Source organism: Crocuta crocuta, unplaced genomic scaffold (genome assembly GCF_008692635.1).
Source record: "Crocuta crocuta isolate KB4526 unplaced genomic scaffold, BGI_CrCroc_1.0 scaffold480, whole genome shotgun sequence".
Classification (NCBI taxonomy): Eukaryota; Metazoa; Chordata; class Mammalia; order Carnivora; family Hyaenidae; genus Crocuta; species Crocuta crocuta.
The window spans coordinates 304822-326424 of NW_027532418.1; the positions used below are offsets into that span (position 1 = coordinate 304822).

At 35.7% G+C, this 21603-nt stretch overlaps 1 protein-coding gene across 3 annotated transcripts; it reads left to right on the forward strand.

Annotated features, from left to right (window-relative positions):
* The first annotated feature begins 4350 nt into the window (after window positions 1-4350).
* LOC144243890 (olfactory receptor 4K1-like) lies at window positions 4351-12218 on the forward strand. 3 transcript variants are annotated; one of them, XM_077779026.1, is made up of 2 exons: window positions 4351-4378; window positions 11302-12218. In XM_077779026.1, the coding sequence occupies exons 1-2, from the start codon at window positions 4351-4353 to the stop codon at window positions 12216-12218; spliced, it is 945 nt and encodes a 314-aa protein (XP_077635152.1). The 3 variants fall into 3 exon arrangements, with proteins under 3 accessions (XP_077635152.1, XP_077635154.1, XP_077635153.1); XM_077779028.1 differs by lacking the exon at window positions 4351-4378 and adding an exon at window positions 5814-5824 and having other exon boundaries at window positions 11291-12218; XM_077779027.1 differs by lacking the exon at window positions 4351-4378 and adding an exon at window positions 6868-6878 and having other exon boundaries at window positions 11291-12218.
* Window positions 12219-21603: the final 9385 nt, after the last annotated feature.

Below are 21603 nucleotides of genomic sequence, written 5' to 3' on the forward strand. Positions count from 1 at the left end.
ATAAATAAATAAATAAATAAATAAATAAATAAATAAATAAATAAATAAAACAAGAATTTTCTATTTACTCACAAACCCATTGGGTTCTTTTTCTTGTCTGGGACAGCAAGTCTAATCTCTGCTATACAGCTTGGTGAGTCTGGAAAATGGAAGATTAACAATGACCTCATTGGTATATTTAGTGGTTGGCAAGTTGGCCCTGGGAGCTCAACTTTCTCCATATCAGGCCTATCATTGTGGTTAGCTGAAACTGGATTAAATCAGTCCTTCAGAGCTAATTATTAAGGTGGTTGCTAAACTGTTGGTGGCTTGAAATCAACCATGGTATGAGTATTTAGATCACAGACACAAGGAAACACTTCAAGTCAGGGCCCTCCTGAACCCTAACCCAGCTGCACCTAGAACCAGTTCTTAAATATCTACCAGCACACTATTGCTTTTGTGCCCTAGGAACCAGCTTGCTCTCATTCACATCGTGGCCTCAAAATTTTAATAGAGACAAGAAAGAGCAGCTCCAATGCACAACACTTTTGTGCTTTCTATTATCCTTTTGGATAGAACTAGACACATGGCCGAGTCCAGAGTTAGTATAGAATAGTACTCAGCAATAAAAAGGAACCAACTATTGATTTATGAATGAATCTCAAAGGCATTATGTTGGGTAAAAAAAAAAAAGCCAGTATAAAAAGGAAACATATATGATCCCATTTATGTGATATTCTCAAAACAACAAAGCTTTGTAGCATTTCATAAAAATAAAAAGTAACCATTTCATAGCCAATTACACATTCAGTTATTCACCAAATCAATACTATCATTTCAGCATATACCATTTGCTAAGTTCTGTGCCAGGTATAATATTGATCTGAGAAACTCAGATGTATGGAGCTAATAGTCTTGGGGTATGGATGTGAGAAGGAAAAACAAACACCAGCATGTAAACAAACATAAGTAAAATAAATTGTAATGAGTATTATGAAGGGAGCAAATAATTTGAGATTAAAAAAACTGGGAGTATGACAGAGGGAAGGGTGTTCAGATAAAGCTGCTGAGTGAAATGACCTTCCTCTCCTCTCCTCCCCTTTGTTTTTTCCCTTCCTTTCAATTTTTATTTATTTATTTAAAATGTTTTTATTTATTACTGAGAGAAAGAGAGACAGGGCATGAAGACAGGAGAGGCAAAGAGAGGAGGAGACACAGAATCTGAAGGAGGCTCCAGGCTCTGATCTTTCAGCACAAAGCCCCAACGCAGGGCTCGAACTCCCAAACGGTGGGATCATGATCTGAGATGAAGTCCGAGCCTAACCAACCACCCAAGTACCCCTCGATTTTTATTTAAATATTAATTAGCTGGCATAGAGTACAACATTGGTTTCAAGAGCAGAATTCAGTGATTCATCACATACAACACCCAGTGCTCATCACTAGTACTCTCTATACCCAGCACTAGTACTCTCTAGACCCAGCACCAATTTAGCCCATCCCCTACCACCTCTCTTCATCAACCCTCAGTTTGTTTTCTATCATTAAGAGTCTCTTTTGGTTTGTTTTCCCTCTCTTTTTTCCCTTCCTTCCCATACATTCATCTGTTTGGTGTCTTAAATTCCACATGAGTGAAATCATGGTGTCTTTCTCTGATTGACTTTTCTCTTAACATAATGCATTCTAGCTCCATCCTTGATGAGTGATGTTGAAAACCTTTTCATGTATCTGTTAGCCATCTGGATGTCTTTGGAAAGTATCTACCCATGTCTTCTGCCCATTTCTTTTTGTTGTTGTTGTTTTTGATTTATGTTTAATTTATTGAGGAAATATAAAACTGTTTTCCACAATGGCTTCACTGTTTACAAGTTTTTTTTTTTTGGAGGGGGTATCGTTTTTTAAAATTATAGTTTATTGTCAAGTTGGTTTTCATTTAACACCCAGTGCTCACCCAAGTGCATTCCTCCATGCCCATCACCCCTTCCCCTCTCCTGCATCCCCATCAACCTTCAGTTTGTTCTCAGTATTTAAAAGTCTCTTACAGTTTGTCTCCCTCCCTCTCCTTAACTATTTTTCCCCTTTCCCTCCCCTATGGTCCTCTGTTAAGTTTCTCCTGTTCCACACATGAGTGAAAACATATGGTATCTGTCTTTCTCTGCCTGACTTATTTCATTTAGCACAACATCCCTGAGTTCCATCCACATTGCTACAAATGGCCAGATTTCATTCTTCCTCATTACCATGTAGTATACCATCATATATATAGACCACATCTTCTTCTTTTTTTAATGCTTTTGTTTCTGAGAGAGAGAGAGAGAGAGAGACAGAGACAGAGAGCATGAGCAGTGGAGGGTCAGAGAGAGAGGGAGATAAAGAATCTGAAGCAGTCTCCAGGCTCTGAGCTAGCTGTCAGCACAGAGCCTGTTGTGGGGCTTCAACCCACAAACCATGAGACCATGACTTGAGCTGAAGTCAGATGCTTAACCGACTGAGCCACCCAGGTGCCCCTGGGTTAGAACTTTCAGTATCATGTGTAAAGTTTTATGGAGGCTATCAGGCACCCTCACACAGTAAATATAGTAAAACCATTGCTTTCTGGATTCCTAGGAAATATATTAGTCTGGATATTTCATTCTTTCTCATTGCCATGTACTATTCCATTATACAGATAAACCACATCTTCTTGATCCATTTGTCAGTTGATGGACATTTACACTCTTTTCACGATTTGGCTATTGTTGAAAGTGCTGCTGTGAACACTGAGGTACATGTGCCCCTATGCATCAGCACTCCTGTATCCCTTGGGTAAATTCCTAGCAGTGCTATTGCTGGGCCACAGGAGAGTTCTACTGTTAAGTTTTTGAGGAACCTCCACACTGTTTTCCAGAACGTTCTGCCCATTTCTTAAATGGGTTATTTTAGGGAGGGGTGCATTGAGTTTCATATGTTCTTTACAGATTTTGGATACTAACCCTTTATGGGATATGTCATTTGCAAATACCTTCTTCCATTCCGTTGACTGCTTTTAGTTTTTGTTGTTTCTTTTGCAATGCAGAAGCTTTTTATCTTGATGAAGTCCCATTAGTTCATTTTTACTTTTGTTTCCCTTGCCTCCATTGATGTGTCTCGTAAGAAGTTGCTATGGCTAAGGTCAAAGAGGTTGCTGCCTGTGTTCTTCTCTAGGACTTTAAAGGTTTCCTGTCTCACATTTAGGTCTTTCATCCAGAAAATGGTTCAATATTATTCTTCTGGATGTTACTGTGAAGTTTTCCTAACACCATTTGTTGAAGAGACTGACAAACTAAAATCTAGCGAAGCTGAAATCAAAATTGCTATAACTGAGATGCAAACCCAGTGGATACCATAAAAATGAGGATTGACAAAGCAGAGGAAAGAATTCATGATATAGAAAATAACATTATGGGTAAGCACCTGGGTGGCACAGTAGATTGAGCATCTGACTTTTGATTTCATCTCATGGGTTGTGAGATCAAGACCCATGTCAGTCTCCATGTTGGCAGCATGAAGCCTGCTTAGGATTCTCTCTCTCCCTCTCTCTGCCTCTCCCCCACTTGTTCTCTCTCTTAAAAATAAATAAATAAGCTTAAAAAAGAAAACTATGAAAAATAAGGAAGCTTAAAAGAAAAGGGAAAGAAAGGTAAAGAATTATGAAGGTAGACTTAGGGATTTCAGTGACTTATTAAAATGTAATATCATTTGTATCACAGAAGTCCCATAAGATGAAGAGAGAGAAAGGGGGGCAGAACATTTATTTGAACAAATTACAGCTGAAAACTTCCCTAAACTGGGGAAGAACACAGACACCAAAATCCAAGTAGCACAGAGAACTCCTGTTAGATTCAACAAAGCTGACCATCATCAAGGCTTTTCATAGTCAAATTGACAAAATACTCAGACAAGGAAAGAATACTGAAAGCAGCAAGGGAAAAAAGTCCTTAACCTAAAAGGGAAGACAGGTTAGGTTTGTAGCAGATCTGTGCACAGAACCTTGGCAGGTCAGAAATGAGTGGCAGGATATATTCAGTGTGATGAACTGGAAAAATATGCAGCCAAGAATTCTTTATGTACCAAGGCTTCATTCGAATAGAAGGAGAGATGAAGATTTTCCCAGACAAATAAAAACTAGAGGAGTTTGTGACAACTAAACCAGACCTGAAAGAAATTTTAGAGAGGACTCTTTGAGTGGAGAAAAAAAGACCAAAAACAACAAAGACAGAATGGACCAGAGAACATCACCAGATACACCAATTCAACAGGTAACACAGTGGCACTAAACTCATATCTTTCAATAATCACTATAAATGCAAATAGACTAAATTCTCCAATCAAAATACACAGATTATCAGAATGGATAAAAAACAAGATTCATCTATATGTTCCCTACAAGAGACTTATTTTAGACTCAAAACACCTTCAAATTGAAAGTAAAGGGGTGGAGAAATATCTATTATGCTCATGGATGTAAAAAGAAAGCTGGAGTAGCCATACTTATATCAGACAAACTAGAATTTAAACCAAAGACTATAACAAGGGATGAAGAAGGTCATTATACTACAATTAAGGGTTTTATCCATCAAGAAAAGCTAACAATTGTAATATATATGCCCCTAACTTGAAAGTACCCAAATATATAAATCAATTAATAATAAAAATAAAGAAGCTCATTGATAATAATGCAATAATAGTAGAGGACTTTAACACCCCTCATACAGCAATAGGCAGATCATCTGAACAGAAAATCAGTAAGGAAACAATGGCTTTGAATGACAAACTTAACAGATGAATTGAGAATATTTCATCCTAAAGCAGTAGAAAACACATTCTTTGCAAATGCACAATGAACTTTCTCCTGAATAGATAACATACTGTGACATAAAACCAGCCCTCAACAAGTACAAAAAGATTAATATCATACCATGCATATTTTCAGACCACAATGCTATGAAACCTGAAGTCAACCACAAGAAAAAATTTAGAAAGCCCTCAAATACAAAGAGTTTAACATCCTACTAAACATCCTACTAAAGAATGAATGGGTTAACCAGGAAATTAAAGAAGAAATTTTAAAAAATACATGGAAGCAAATGAAAATGAAGACATGACACTCTAAAACTTTTGGAATGCAGCAAAGACAATCTGCAGAGGGAAGTATACAGGCCTGACTGGAAAACATCAGTGGCACAAGTTAGAGACCATTAGAAGGACTTTAAGACACTTAATGGGGAAAGATAATAAAGGTTTAGACAGGACGTTAAGATGGAAGTAATTTCGTAAATCAGGAATACTTGGGGGAAAGCAAAGAAGGGTTTGGAAAGGAGTGAAGAAAAGGAAGGAGCTTAGTTTCTAACCAAAATCACAGGAAAGAGAAATGCCATTAGCTGGGATGGGGTAGAGAAAAGGACAAATAGGTTTGGAATCAGAAGAACAAATATCTGTGAAATATTAAAGGGAAAATGCCAAGAAGGTATTTGGTCTATTAGCAAAGAACTCAGAGGAGTTGGGGCTCCTTCGTTAGACTTGCCAAATTTTCTGGGCACTTTCTCTGTATGTCAACATTATTTTCTGTCTGTCACCTGCTCTTCTCTGTAGACCTCGTTAGCCCTTCTACTGCTCTGAAATATCTTTCCACAATGTTCAAAAGCCAGCTACAGGTACATAAGCAGTTCTACCCATGTATGCTCAACTAAGCTTTCTTTCTGATTCTAATGTATGGACAGATATTGAACAATGACAACTGAAAATTCTGAGGGCCTTTTTTGGCAGCATATTGTGTAGTATGGAATTTTAAAAACTTAATCATAAATATTTCCATGAAAAGAACGTGAAGAATTAGAATAAACAAAATTCCAGATTTTGTGACTTAATCACAGAATGTAAATGTCAGATTTACATTTTTTTCTGATTAGATTTTCTTCAGTTCTGAGCATAAGACATAGTGTTTATGGGCATAGTCACTCTAAACAATGGAAAAGAAGTCAAATGGAGGGAAGCTGATTATTGAGAGTAAATGTAGATGTTGCAAGCTTCTGGGTCACTAAATTTCCCCCTTGTGATATATGCCACATTTGTAATTATGGACAATTTAAAAATTCTTACCTAGTTTTTGGGAAAAGCAACTGAAATTGTGCTAATAACTCCCACAGCAAGATGACTTCACTTCATAAAGGAAGTTCTTTAATTGGCTATTGCAATCCATGGTACTGGTTATCTAAGATATATGAGCATGTGCTGTGGTATTTAAATATTTGTTTTATGGAATTTTGTGACTCAGTCCTTAAAAATTTTGGAGATTTCTCTTCTTCAGCCTGTTATTACTCCCCTGGGATTTCTCTCAAAATTGGTATGTGGAAATTAATCACATCAGGCAAAAAATTAAATATAAAGGTTATCATTTGGAGAGTTAAAGGGATTCTAGGTTAAACTTATTACTAGAATTGAGATGACTTGGATTACTTGAGCATGAGAATTTGGAGGTTGTTTATGAGATTATTAAATGTGAAACAGAATATCAAACTGTGTCTGGTTATTGTCACTGCTAACACAGGAGACAGATTGAAATACCCAAGTAGAAGTAAGCATACTGATACATAATTCTGAAAGTACAGAGATGATGATAGAGAATAGAATGGGGGTACAAAACTGTCATTTTACTAACATGATAGACTTCCCCTGATAGATTTTCAGTTATCAGGTCTCTAAGTAAGTTATACAGTGGTTAAATATGTGCTTTTCAGGTACAGAATTCCCGCTAGCAGTGTGCCCTTATGACACTAATTGTACTGTTAAAATTTAGCTGCTTTTACTGTATAGTTAGGATTATAATAGTACTTCTTTTGTACCATTGTTTTAAGAACAAAGGAGATAATGGACGAAGTGTTTAGCACAGTGCTCTGTATGAATTTGACTAAGAAAATACTGGCTATTATGATTAGCAGAAGCTCGTTCTTCCCAGCATTTTACAAATATAGAATACTATAATTTAATCTTTTTTTTTTTCTGATTAAGGACCTTTTCCATATTCTATTCTTTTGCATTCTCTTGTATCATATGTAATTATATAATTATTAGTCACATATCAGTGTAAGGCAACTAAATTTAGTCCTTCATATCCAAAAGCCTTTATCCAACTTAACTATATACACAGAGATAAGAAGCCAATTTCCTCATATAAATATGGTCTTTATTGTGAAGCGATCTTCTTTCTCTTCCATGTCTTTCATTGACTCTTCTCATGTCTCACAACTCTAGAACCATCAAAAAAAATTGTTGTGTTTATGAATCTAAGCCAAAAAACCTAGAGTTTCACCCAAAGAAGTTTCTACAGTTTGACCTCCTGTTTGTTAATTTCACTTCTGTCTGTTTAACTGGAATGCTTTTAAACTTCTGGCTAAGAAAAATAAATTTCTGAGTCCAAAAAGTACCACATATAAATTTCACATTTCTTTTTAAACGGAAGTCTGGTTTCACTTTCAGTGTATTTTTATCTTAGGTAAGATTTGCAATTGGATGGTTTCCAAAGTCAGGAACCAAGAAAGATGATTTCTAGGATAGCCTGATGTCCAAGACAGGGCACTATTTAACCCTGTATTCTAAATCTGAAATAAATATCATAATGCAACATTAAAAAATTCCTTACTCTTTTTCACAAGGTTAGCTAGCTTAGTTTACCCTATTTTCATTTATAGGTTATAGCTTAATAACTCTAAAGACTAGGGGCACATGGGTGGCTCAGTCAGTTAAGTGTCTGACATCGGCTCAAGTCATGATCCCTCAGTTGATGAGTTCAAGCTCCCCATTGGTCTCTGTGATGACAGCTCGGAGCCTGGAGCCTGCTTTGGATTCTGTGTCTCCTCTCTCTGCACCTCCCCCACTCATGCTCTGTCTCTCTCTCAAAATATACAAATATTAAAAGAATATTAAGAAAAAAAAGAACTCTAAAGACTAGAAGTAACTACAAATGAGTACAGACAACTATAAAGAAACTACTTGTCTCTTTTTCAGTATCTCCTTTTTGTCAAACTTTTATTTCACTGTTTTAATAAGTTACATAAATTTATTAATGAAAAATAATTTCATTCTAATATTTTATTTTAATCTTATTTTTGGTCTTTTAAAATCTCATAGATTGTTAATCTGCTCAGAAGCAGATATTTTTCCATTCAGATTGGCTTTACCTGAGGTAAAATTTTATTATCTGGTTTTAAAACACAATAGTATGCTCACTCAACTAATATTTATCACTTCATATTTTGCACACTTCTTTCAAATGTATGCTGCAACAAACACAAAGTTTAGAAACTTGCAGTGATTACATGAAGACATGAATCCTCTCTGTTTTGATTATATCTGCAAGCCTACAGAATGCTTGGCACATAATCATAATAGGTGCTCAATGAACTGGAATGAATGGATAAACACGATCATAAACAGTTAGTAGTGAAGCCAGGAATTGCACTCAGATTTTCTCATCTCAAACTTGTGCTATTTCTATTATGGCACACTGTGGAAATTTTCACTCTTTCTATGAAGACTGGCTGATTACACAAGTGTGAATGAGAATATGATTATCTCAATATGGAAAAAATCCTTTTAGAATGGTTTTAGAGAAATTCTGCCTATAATTCTAGAATTAAACAAAGTCAATTCAATAAAACTAACTGTAGACAAAGAGGAATGGTTTAAGATCAGAAAACTTTGGTTAATATACTTATCACTTAGCAAACACTTTTCAGACCTTTTACACACAGAACTACAATATAGAAAGAGGTTTCAAAAAGCATAAGATCCTACAAGGTACTATTTGAAAAGTAATTAGCAATTTTGATATTTTTAAATGGCCTCAATGCTTGAAAGTTATGTCATGAATAAATAATCTCAACTAGTTGTCACTGAGTGTTAATATAGACACACAGGGAACTCTTCCCAGCCTCTGAGATCTGGCCATAAGCTTCATTTCAAAGGATTCCTTCTAGAAATCATGATCATTTCATTTTTATTTTGAAGAAAAAAATTATCACATTTGTATGAAAATCTATTAAATTGCCTTACAAATTCGTTTATAGATGTATATGTATGGAAATATAAAATTTGGAAAGCAATTTTCATAACACCCATATTTCAGTCTAGGAAATAAAAAGGCTAGTTTTAAATACATGTCCTTATTGTAAGACTGAATTTATAGTTCCTGAAAACTGTGGATGTATTTAAGCCTATGAAGTAGAATACTATTCAGAAATAATTATGCATTTTTCAGTCTCATAATAAGGTAAAAGCCAAATTGTCATTCATTTAGTTTCTAACAAATGTGCTAAAATTATACTGACGTTTTCCAAGAGAAAGCTTATTTCACATGAATAAATTACTGCTCGAGCTTGCTATTATGCCCTTTGTATCAAGGCTTGCTCCTAATTTCCTAGTCTTTGAGAAAATGTAACTTTCCTAGTGACACTTTTTCTGATCACCTGGTCAGTTCATATGACTTTAATCTGATTAATTTTTTCCATAAAACTGGTCACAAACTGACATAAATATATATTTCATTTATTTATTTTCAATCAGCTCTGCCAGCCTGGCCACCCCCTTTAGAATGTAAGCTACATGAAGGTCAAAAACTTCTGTTTTGTTTTCTTTTCTTTCATTGCTGTCTCCAGGGTCTATAAAAGTACATGTTACAGAGCAGGTAATCTAGAATATTTGCTGAATGATTTAATTACACCGATTGTACTATTCAGTAGGCTTTGGAAAATACTTTTTGTTATTTTGACAACTTCATTAGAGAAAGGTTATCAAATCATGAGTGAACATAAATACTACAAGGGTAAATTTAATCAGCAAACATGCTAATTAAAATTATATTCAGCCTCATCTTTGATGAACAGGTAGCTGGTTAGACTAAATAGTCTTGCATTCAATAGCTGTAAGAAAGAAATCATTGAAAAAAGTAAATAGTGTAACTGTGATATTGAAAGACTATTTTTTTTGCTTGCTTATTTATTTGTTTTGTTTTTCTCAGTTGGACTTATTTCACATAGCATAGTACCTTCTATGTTCATGCATGTTGTCACAAATGGCAAGATGTCATCTTATTTTATGGCTGAGTGATATTCCATTGTGTGTGTGTAATATATAAGGAAGATCTATCTATCTATATATCTTCCTTATACATTAGTTTATCTTTGTTTTCTAAGTTCCACATTTAAGTAAAATCATATGGTATTTATCTTTCAAATATTACTGACTTATTTCACATATAGTTATATCCTTTATGTACATCCATGTTGCTGCAAATGGCCACATCTTGTACTTTTGATGGCTCAATAATATTTACTGTTTGTGTGTATGTATGTATGTATGTCATCTTTATCAATTTTTTCTATTGGTGGATATATTTCTAATTGAAATTTTATTTCTTTAGTTACCAGTGAGATTGCACACCTCTCCAAATGGCTATTGACTATTTGTTGTACTCCTTCTGTGATGCCTGCTTGTATCCATTTCCCATTTTTCTAAAATAATAACTTTTGATTTAAAAAATATTTTAATCAAAAATATTTAAAAAATATATGCTTCTCAGTTTCTGGGAAGATACTTTTTCCCTGCTTAATAATATAATTAACTGCTATAAAAATTAATTGCTTTAATATAGAAAAGTGAATGCAATCTGTTGCTCACACTAATTTAGCTTGTTACAAATTAATTTCTCTCTCTCTTTCTCATAACTGCAGATATTTCAAATATATGGCCACATCTCACTCCCTTTCTCTGAAATCATTTACCAAAGTAACTGGGCTGATTTCCATCTTATTACATTTAGCCTAAATTTTCTCTCCCTTCAAGATTCTATAAAAGGCACCAGGCTCATTTTCTGCTATTCATAATCTGAATGCGTAAGTACAGCATATGTGTCTTTAAAAGTATTATAGGGACCTTGCACACTTCCTCAAAAGCACATTGGAATACAGAGGCAAATACTCAACACCTTCCTTCCTTCCATATTGACGTAATATTAGATAAATAACTGTCTTTTCCTCTCTCTCATGCCAACCCATAAGTGTAAAAATAAAGGACAATTCATATAATTATGTAAATAATCACAGGAAAAATATCAATTCCAAACAGTAATGTGAATAATCATTGTCCTATAGCCTCACCATATTATATTTATAATTATTGGAACCGAAGAAGCTACTTGATTTGCAATATGGTGAAGGACTTTTCCTTATCCATTTTCATTATTTTTCTTTTCTGTAGATAACTTCAGCAACCCAGAGTCAGTTAATGGATGGAGCAATAAATCAGTGGTTACTGAATTCATTTTGTTGGGCCTCTCTAGCTCTCAGGATATTCAACTCTTCCTCTTTTTTTTCTTCTCTATGTTTTATGGAGCTGCGGTTTTGGGAAACATCCTTATCATCCTCACAGTAATTATAGACTCTCGCTTACATTCCCCAATGTATTTTCTTCTTAGCAATCTCTCCTTTATTGATGTGTGTCAGGCTACATTTGCCACTCCCAAGATGATTGCAGACTTCCTCAATGAACACAAGACCATCACCTTCCAGGGATGCATGTCACAAATCTTTTTCTTGCATGTTTTTGGGGGTAGTGAGATGGTGCTTCTTGTTGCTATGGCATATGATAGATACATCGCTATCTGCAAACCTCTGTATTACATGACCATCATGAGCCGAAGGGTGTGCACTATTCTGGTGGGGGTCTCCTGGACCATTGGTATTCTGCATTCAGCCAGCCACCTGGCATTCACAGCCAATCTTCCTTTCTGTGGACCCAATAAGGTAGACAATTTCTTTTGTGACCTTCCCCTTGTGATCAAGCTTGCCTGCTTAGACACATATGTTTTAGAGATCCTTGTGCTAACCAACAGTGGCCTGCTCTCTCTTATCTGCTTCCTCCTTTTGTTCATGTCTTATGCTATCATCCTTGCTACTGTCCATCAGCAAGCCTCTGGTGGGACATCCAAGGCTCTTTCCACCCTGTCTGCCCATATCACTGTTGTGGTTCTTTTCTTTGGCCCATTAATCTTCATTTATATTTGGCCTTTTGAAAGCTTCCCAATTGATAAATTTATTTCCGTGTTTTTTACTGTCTTCACTCCTGTTCTTAACCCCATGATCTACACATTGAGGAATAAAGATGTAAAGGAAGCCATGAAAAAGCTACGGAACCGACATGTGGGTTCTAAGCAAATCTTTTAGACAACTGTGACAGAGTAACACAAATCCTTACTTATTGTCCTTTGTAATACACATATGTGATTTTATTGTTGTGCTTCTATCACAATTAGTCTTCCACTATTAGAGAACCTGTCTCTAGTGATCTGAAGTTGGTAAATACAGTGCAGAATCTCATATGATACCAGTTTCAATATTCTGTGGTTCATCTCATCTTTCCGGAAACAATCAACACAATATATTAAAATTCCTAAGTAGCTTCCCCCCCTTATATAGGTAGTTTAAAAAAGCATCCTGTAGCATTTTGAAATCACCTCCATACTAAAGCAGATTCGCTAACACATATGACTTGATTGGGGTAGCATTATTTGAGTTAAAAACAGAATCTGCTTTGACATGACAGGCTATATGAAGACTCCTCTACTTTTATTGGTATACTTTATCATTATTCCATCTAATAACTCAGCCCCTAAAAATAGCTGCAAATATCCCACATTTGCAGATAAAGCTCTCATGTTTATAAAACATGTTTTTTTAATGTTATTTTATTTTAAAAATTTTTATAGCTTATTGTCAAGTTGGTTTCCATATAACACCCAGTGCTCATCCCAACAAGTGCCCTTTTCCATGCCCATCACCTCTCTTCCCCTCTCCTCTATCTCCCCATCAGGCCTCAGTTTAAAACAGGTTTTTTATAACAATTACCATTTTGCTAAATTTTAAATACCTAAAATAATACATTATCAATTATAACTGAGTTTTGCAACTTTGGCTTTGAAGCAAACAGCACATCAATAAATATCACCGAATTCATAGTTCATATTATAAGAGTACTCTTACACCTTCTGGGAGAAATGTTCTAGCACTTGAATACAGACTGTTTATACCACTGGTAATAAACCTACCATCATCTGAAAATGACTGCAGGTTATTTGAATAGTGAATGAGTTTGTTCATTAATATTAAGTGAGAGTGAAAATTTCAAAGTAGTCACAGGAAGTATATATATTAGTGATTAGAAAACATATCCCATACTTGTTTCTCAAATTTTAAGTGAAACTTGAGAAGAATCCTACTAAATCACGGAAAGAATAGGAGAAGGAATGTGAGCATGATGGATTCAGTCACAGAATCATCACTGCATCACCAAATCCATGCCAAGAGGAGTTTATTCCATTTATGCCAGCTTTAAGTTCAGATTTGTGGTTCTGAACTGAAGATATGGTTGTGTTTTTGTTTTTACTACTTGTGAGTCCCTAAGACAAGCATTGTTCTCTTTCTTACCAAATGTGTCAGTGTGCCAAAAGTTTAACATGCAAGCACATATAGTAAATGCCACAAGGAGAATGCAGGTACCCAGAGCACTGATTTTCAGGTAACTTCTCCTATTGTTTCATACAAATGAGGTATTTCAGAATGATGGAATAGGAAGCCAGTGGAAAACTAAGTTGTCCATATCTAAGTGTCAGATCTTTATATAAGTCCTTGCACTCTGTAGCAGTCTGTTCTTGTTTTCATATTTAATTTTTCATGTTTGAGATTACTTCATTGGATGTTATCTGAATAAACTAACACTGATTAAAAACAGGCTATATGAATAATATTAAAATGAGTGGTCTCGGGTATTACAAAAGAGGCAAAGGTCACAATCTCATGTTCAATAAAAGATTCCAAGACAATCAAGATAGCTATAAAAGCATTCATTAGCAGCTAGGTAATAATGACAAGTAGGATATAATAGATATAAACAGATACTGAGTTAATAATCCCAGTGGGTAATGTTCAGTCTTGATTAACTTAAAGTGACCTCATCCTCATGTAATTTTTAAAAGTAATTTATGTTAGATATTTTGGATACATAAAGAAGATTAAGGAACGTATAAGGCCTCATGGAAATAACTATTAAGGAAGCATAGAATCATGAAAGTTTCAAATGAGAAAAAGGCTTATTCTGCATAAGGGTGGCAGAAAGGTACTTCTAGGAGATGGCATTTAGCTGGACCAGCCACCAAAATACCCCATTAGTTGACATTAACTTAATAATTGTCCAAGTTGAAATTTTGGCCTACAGACTTACAGACTCCAAATTACAACTTCTTAATAATTGTAAGAAACTTGGATAGATTTGTCAAATAGTATTTTTTAAAATTGTTTAATGTTTATTTATTTTTAGGGGCATGTGAAGGGCAGAGAGAGGGAGACACAGAATCTGAAGCAGGCTCCAAGTTCTGAGCTGTCATGACAGCACAGAGCCCAATGCAGGGCTCAAACTCACAGACTGTGATATTATGACCTGAGTTGAAGCCAGATGCTTAACCATGTGAGCCACCCAGATGCCCCTTAAATAGTACTGAAAATTAATTGTCAAATCAAAGAGTCACAGAATGATGATTGAAATAGGAACCAAATTAATAGTAACTGGTTTTGGTGAATCTATGTTAAAATTTAGTTTTGGATACTTGGCTGACATGTGGAAGATTATCAGACTCTGGTAGCCCAGCAGGGAAACACCTATTTGAACAATGTGGGGATGGGCACTGTTATGCTTTGTCTCAGTGACTCCTCTTCCTATTTATCCATACAGTCAGAGCTATATACAGTCTTTCTGTAGGTATGTTAATGCTTCTCACCAGTTTACAATTAAGACACATGGTTGAGGAATTATTCTAAACAAGAGTTGGCATATGTTCTCCTATGCATTATGTGTGCTTATAGAAATTAACTTTCAAATGACAACCTTATTTCATTATTTCTAAAGGTTATGAGTCAATCATAAGCAGAAAATTTAAAGAAAAATATACAAATGGTAAACAAATATAGAGGGATATTCAATTTAACAGGTAATGAAATGTTAATTAAAATAAGAGAGATGTGTCATGCCCCTTATTAGACTGATAAAGGATAAAACAAGATAATACTAAATAGGACTGAAAATTTGGACCTGTGGAAGTTCTGTTTAGTCAAATTTACTGAAAAGTTTTTATAAAGCAACTTAGTGTATTTATCAAAATATGTTTGTATTCATGACCCAGTAATTTTATTTCTAGGGATCTTCTCTCTGAGTAATTTATCCCCCTATTCTGAAACACAAAATTAGATATGTATATGTTGGACAGCATGGACTCTAGGAAATATAGTCCCCATTAAGAATTGCTTAAATTCAGTCACAAATAATGAAGATAATTTATAACTTCTCTTATGCATAAGAGTGCCATCTGAAAATAGAGACTGCTATTCTCCCTTTATTGGGAAAACATTGCTTCACTCATTTATTGAAGCCACAATAGCCTGGATTCCAATTTCATAAGTATCATATAATAAGGAAAAATTTAGTTCAATATCACTCAAAAACAAAGTTATAAGGAGGAACATGGGGAGATGGGGGAGTAAGAAGATCCTAAGTTCACCTATTCCAGGCCATGGATACACGTAGGTAATGGCCACATCTGTGTAACTAACCCAGAAAATGAACTGAAGACTGCCAGAAGAGACTCTCCACAGTTAATCACAGAAAGGAGGTCACATCTAAAAATGGCAGGAAGGGCAGAGTCCTGGTCAGGAACCAAATTAATCAGTGATACCACCACAAGAGGGATGGACACTACCACAGGAGGGGCAGACACTACAAACATATAGAAGGGAGAGGAACAGACCCAACACCAAACACTCCACACATGGGGGACCTGCAATGGAAAGACAAATCCCCATAATATTTGACTTCAAAAACCAGAAGCCGAATTCTGCAAGTTATTACAATTAGTAAGGCTTAACACCAGGAACTTTAAAAATCAGTAGGCTGTACTCTGTGGGAGACAGTGGGTGATAGGAAACTGAATGCTTGTCTTCAAAGAGCCAGTATAACAAACAACCCCTCCATATACAAAATAGAAGCAGCACTTTGAAAAGTACCTGAGATATAGGGGAACGTGATTTATTTACTAATCTCAGAAAGTATGCTGGAGGTGCAAGGATCATTAGAAGACTCCTCCAAGAACAAAAGAACTAAACGGTGCTATTTATCTCTCCCTTCCCCCTAGCCTAGATACCCAGACACCAGCTGAGACCAGAAAAAACACTCCCCATGAAGCTTGCCACCATGTTCCTTGCCCTCTTGTTCTTTTGGTGATTCACCTCATCCAACCAACCCAAAGGAGCCTCTCTAAAGTGACTCAGGCCAGTTCACATACTTCGAGCAGCCTTATTAAGCATTGGCACATACATTGCTACCAACGAGCACTAAGCTCCCATTTTCTCCAGAAGTGACCCTTCAAATCTACCCCACTAAGCAGAGATCCATCTAAAGCAGCACCTTATGGCTCTGTGAGAAGCCCTAGCAGTGGCCAGTACCACTCCAAAGTGACTCATGCTCTGGGAAGAGGGGCAGATAACCACATACATCAGTTTGACTGCAGCCCCAGCAGTGGGCTGGGAGCAGACATCTAATCTGACTGCCAGCCTCATCCACCAACAAAATTCTCTCAGGGAGCAGCATATGGAGATAGCTCTATAGTTAGGGGTCATTGAAAACTCAACAGACAGAATGGGGGTAGACATCTGTCCTGACTGCAGGCCCCATCTACCAATGAAAGCCTCTCAGGGGTAACATAGGTAGAGTGCCCTGCAGTTCAGTGCCACACAGTTCCAGCAAATGGGCTGAGGGAAGTCACTTGGTCTGACACAACTACAAGCTCAAGGCAGCCTCAGACTAGCCCCTTAACAGCACAGGAATTAAATATAGGCCATAATAGGCAAACTGGGCCATTGCAGCCAATGGGACTGAAGGCAAACGTGGCTTAGCCACAATAGTAGGGCACACACAACACACACAGGAGACAAATATGAAACACCAGGTTCTGACAAACAGGGCACTATATTATAGGGCACCATAGGACTTCTACACAAGGCCACTATGTTGAAAATTAGGAGATGTGGCTGATTTCCCTAACACATTGAAACAGACACAGAGAGTGAGACAAAATGAGAAGTGAGAAGACAGAAGAACATGTCCAAAATGAAAGACAAGGACAAAATCACAACAAAGGAGCTAGATGAAACAGAGATAAACCATATGCCTGATAGAAAATTCAAACTAATGATCATAAAGATACTTACCAGACTTGGGGAAAAAAATAGAGGATCTCAGTGAGACCTTCAAAAAAAAGACAGAATAAAAACATATCTATCTATAGATATATATATGTGAGCATGTGTATGTGTATGTATGTGTATGTATATATATACACATACATATAAAGAAACAGCCAGAGATAAAGAACTTAATAACTGAAATTAAAAATGCACTAGAGGGAATAAACAGGAAACCAGAGGAAGTAGAAGAATGGATCAGTGAACTGGAGGACAGAGTAATGGTAAGCAACCAAGCTGAACAAGAAAAAGAAAATAAGAATTGTAAAAAAAAAAAATTGAGGTTAGGTAAACTCAGTGACAACATTAAGCATAATAACCTTCACATTATAGAGATCCCAGAAGGAGAAGAGAGAGAAAGGGGACAGAAAATTTATTTGAAGAAATAACAGCTGAAAACTTCCTTAATCTGGAGAAGAAAACAGACATCCATCAAAGATGTACAGAGAGGCCTCAACAAAATCAACCCAAGGAGGTCCACATCAAGACACATAATACTTAAAATAGCAAGAAGTAGTGATAAAGAGAGAAGTTTAAAAGTAGCAAGATGAAAGAAAATAGTTATATATATGGGATATCCCATAAAGCTATCAGCTTATTTTTCAGCAGAAACCTTGAAGGTTAGAAGGGAGTAGCATGACAGATTCAAAGCACTGTAAAGAAAAAAAAAAACCAGCAACCAAGAATACGGTATCCAGCAAGGCTATCACTCAGAAAAGGGGAGATTGAGTTTCCCAGACAAACATAAGTTGAAGGAGTTCAGCAGCCTTACAAGAAACATTAAATGGAATTCTATGAGAGGAAAGGAAAGGTCATAAATTTGAGTAAGAATATGAGGAAAAGAAAATAATTTCACAGGTACAAACAAAATAAAAGTGGCAGATTAATCACTAAAAACTAGGACAGAGGTTGAAGGAGAAAAGGTATAAAAGGTACATACCTAGCAGTAGTCACTTGGAATGTAATGAACTAAATGCTCCAATAAAAAGACAAGGCAACTAAAGAGCTAAAAAAGCAAAATAAATCTATATGCTGCCTACATAAGATTCATATCCAACTTAAAGACATATACATACAGGAAATGAAGAGATGGAAAAACACATGTAAATACAACAAAAAATGGGATAGCAAAACTTATACTGAACAAAGTACACTAAAACAAACACTGTAAAAATACAAAAAGCAACTATTTACAGATTTAAAGGAAGAAATCAATAGTAATATAATAATAGCAGGGCACTTTAACACCCCTCTTACATCTATGTATAGATCATCCAGGCAGAAAATCAATAAGGAAAGAGTGGACTTTGAATGACACACTGGACCAAATGGATATAATAGTTATATTTAGAACATTCCATCTGAAAAAAGTGAAACGCATATTCAAGTGCACATAGCACATTCTCCGGAACAGATCATATATTAGTGAAAGAAAATATCTGGAAAGAATATAAATACATGAAGGTTAAATAACATGATACTAAACAATGAATGAGTCAACCAAAAAATCAAAGAGGATATAAAAAAAATACATGGAGACAAATAAAAATTAAAGCAAAATGGTCCAAAATCTTTGGAATGCAGTAAAAGGCTGTTCCATAAAGGAAGATTAGAGCAATAAAAGCCTACATCAAGAAGAAAAATCTCAAACAATCTAACCATATATGTAGAGGAATTATAAAAAGAAGAAAATAATAAAGAATAAAGCAAAAATAAATGAGAAAAACTATATATTTTTTGGGACTAAAAACAATAACAACAGAACTGCTCAATGAAATCAGGAGTTGGTTCTCTAAAGAGGTAAACAAAATTGGCCAATCTCCAGCCAGACTTATTCTGAGGAGAGACAGAGGCACAGAGAGGGGGAGGGAGGAAGAGGGAGAACCCAAGTAAATAAAATCAGAAGGGATAGAGGAGAAATAACATTCAACATTACACACATAAAAAGGATTATAAAAGAATATTATGAAAAAATTATATGCCAACAAACTGGTACAACCCAGAAGAAGCAAATAAATTCTTAGAAACATATAACCTCTCAAAACTGAATCAGAAAGAAATACAACTTTAAAAAAAATTTTAATGTTTTATTTATTTCTGAGAGAGAGAGAGACAGTGTGAGCAGGGGAGGGTCAGAGAGAGAGGGAGACACAGAATCCAAAACAGGCTCCAGGCTCTGAACTGGCTGTCAGCACAGAGCCCGACGCAGGGGTCAAACCCACAAACGGTGAGATCATGACCTGATCCAAAGTAGGACACTTAACTGACTAAGCCACCCAGACACCCCAGAAATATAAATTTTGAACAGACTGATTACTAACAATGAAATTGAATCAGTAATTTAAAAAACTACCAACAATCAAAATTCCAGTACCAGAGGAAAAGAGGTGAATTCTACCAAATATTTAAAGAAAAGTTAATGCCTATTCTCAAGATATTCAGAAAAATAGAAGAGAAAGCAAACCTTCCAAATTCATTTCATGAGGTCAGAATTACCCTGATACCCAATATCAGATAAAGTCCTCCCACCAGAAAAACAACTGTATCTTTGATGAAGTTAGATACAGAAATTCTCCACAAAGTATTAACAAACCAAATACAGCAATATACTAAAAAATCATTCAACGCAATCAAGTGGGATTTATTCCTGGGACACAAGGGTGGTTCAATATTCATAAATTAATCAACAAAAGGATAAAAACCATATGATCCTTTCAGTAGATGCAGAAAAAAAAGCATTTGACAAAGTGCAACATCCATTCATTATAAAAACACTCAACAAAGTAGGGTTAGAGGAAATATACCTCAACATCATAAAGGCCATATACAAAAAAACCCATAGCTAATATTATCCTTAATGGGGAAAAACTGAGAGCTTTCCCTCTAAAGTCAGAAATAAAACAGGGATGTCCACTATCACCACTTTTATTCAACATGTTACAGGAAGTCCTAACCACAGCAGTCAGATAGGAAAAATAAATATAAGGCACCCAAATTGGCAAAGAACGGGTTAAACTTTCACTATTTGCAGGCAAAATGATAATTATATATAGGAAACCAGACAGACTCCACCAAGAAACTACTAAACAAATTCAGTCAGGTTCAAGGATACAAAATCCATGTACAGAAATCTGTTGCATTTGTATAATAATAATGAAGCAAAAGGAAGTGAAATTAAGAAAATAATCCCATTTACAAGTATACCAAAACCAGTAAAATATCTAGGAATAAACTTAACCAAGGAGGTGAAAGACATGTACTCTGAAAGCTATAAAACACTGATGAAAAAATTGAAGACAACACAAGGAAATGGAAAGACAATCTATGCTCATAGTTTGGAAGAAAAAATATTGTTAAAATGTCTATACTACCCAAAACAACTTACACACTTAATGACATTCCTATCAAAATACCACCAGCATTTTTCAGAACTATAACAAACAATCCTAAAATTTCTGTCGAGCCACAAAAAACCCCAAATAGCCAAAGCAGTCTTGGAAAATGAAGAACAAAATGGACAGTATCATAAGCCCAGATTTCAAGATATACTACAAAGCTATAGTAATCAAAACAGTATGGTACTGCCCCCCCCCCCCAAAAAAAAGAGACATATAGTCCAATATAACAAAATATAGGGTCTGGAAATAAACTCACATTTATAAGATTGTTTAATCTTTGACAATGGAGAAGAAGGTGCAATGGGAAAAAGACAGTCTCTTCAAAAAATAATATTGGGGAAAACTGAACAGCTACATGCAAAGGAATGAAGCTGGACCACTTTCTTAAACCATACACAAAAATACTGAATGGGAGAAGACATTTGCAAATGATATATCCGATAAGGGGTTGATACTGAAAATATAAAGAACTTGGAGGGAGAGGAGATGGTGGAGGAGTAAGACTGTAGGCTCAGCTCGGCCCATGAACACAACCAGATGATGATCAAATCATTCTAAATATGCCACAAATCAACTTGAAGACTGACAGAACAAACTCCACAACTAAAGGGAGAGAAGAATCTACATCAAAGAAAAGATAAGGGGTATGGACACTTGATTTAGGGGAGAAATGGATCGCAGGCACTGTGGAGGGGAGCCCTGGTTGCTGAGAAAGGTGAGAAAGGAGTACACAGAGGAAAGCACAAGAACATTTTACCAAAGTCTTTGGCTGTAAAATGAGAGGGGCTGAAATTTTGTGAGTTCTTGTAACCAGCAGGGCCTGAGGACTGGAGTTTTAAAGGTCTGTGGTCTTGGTTGTGAAGAAC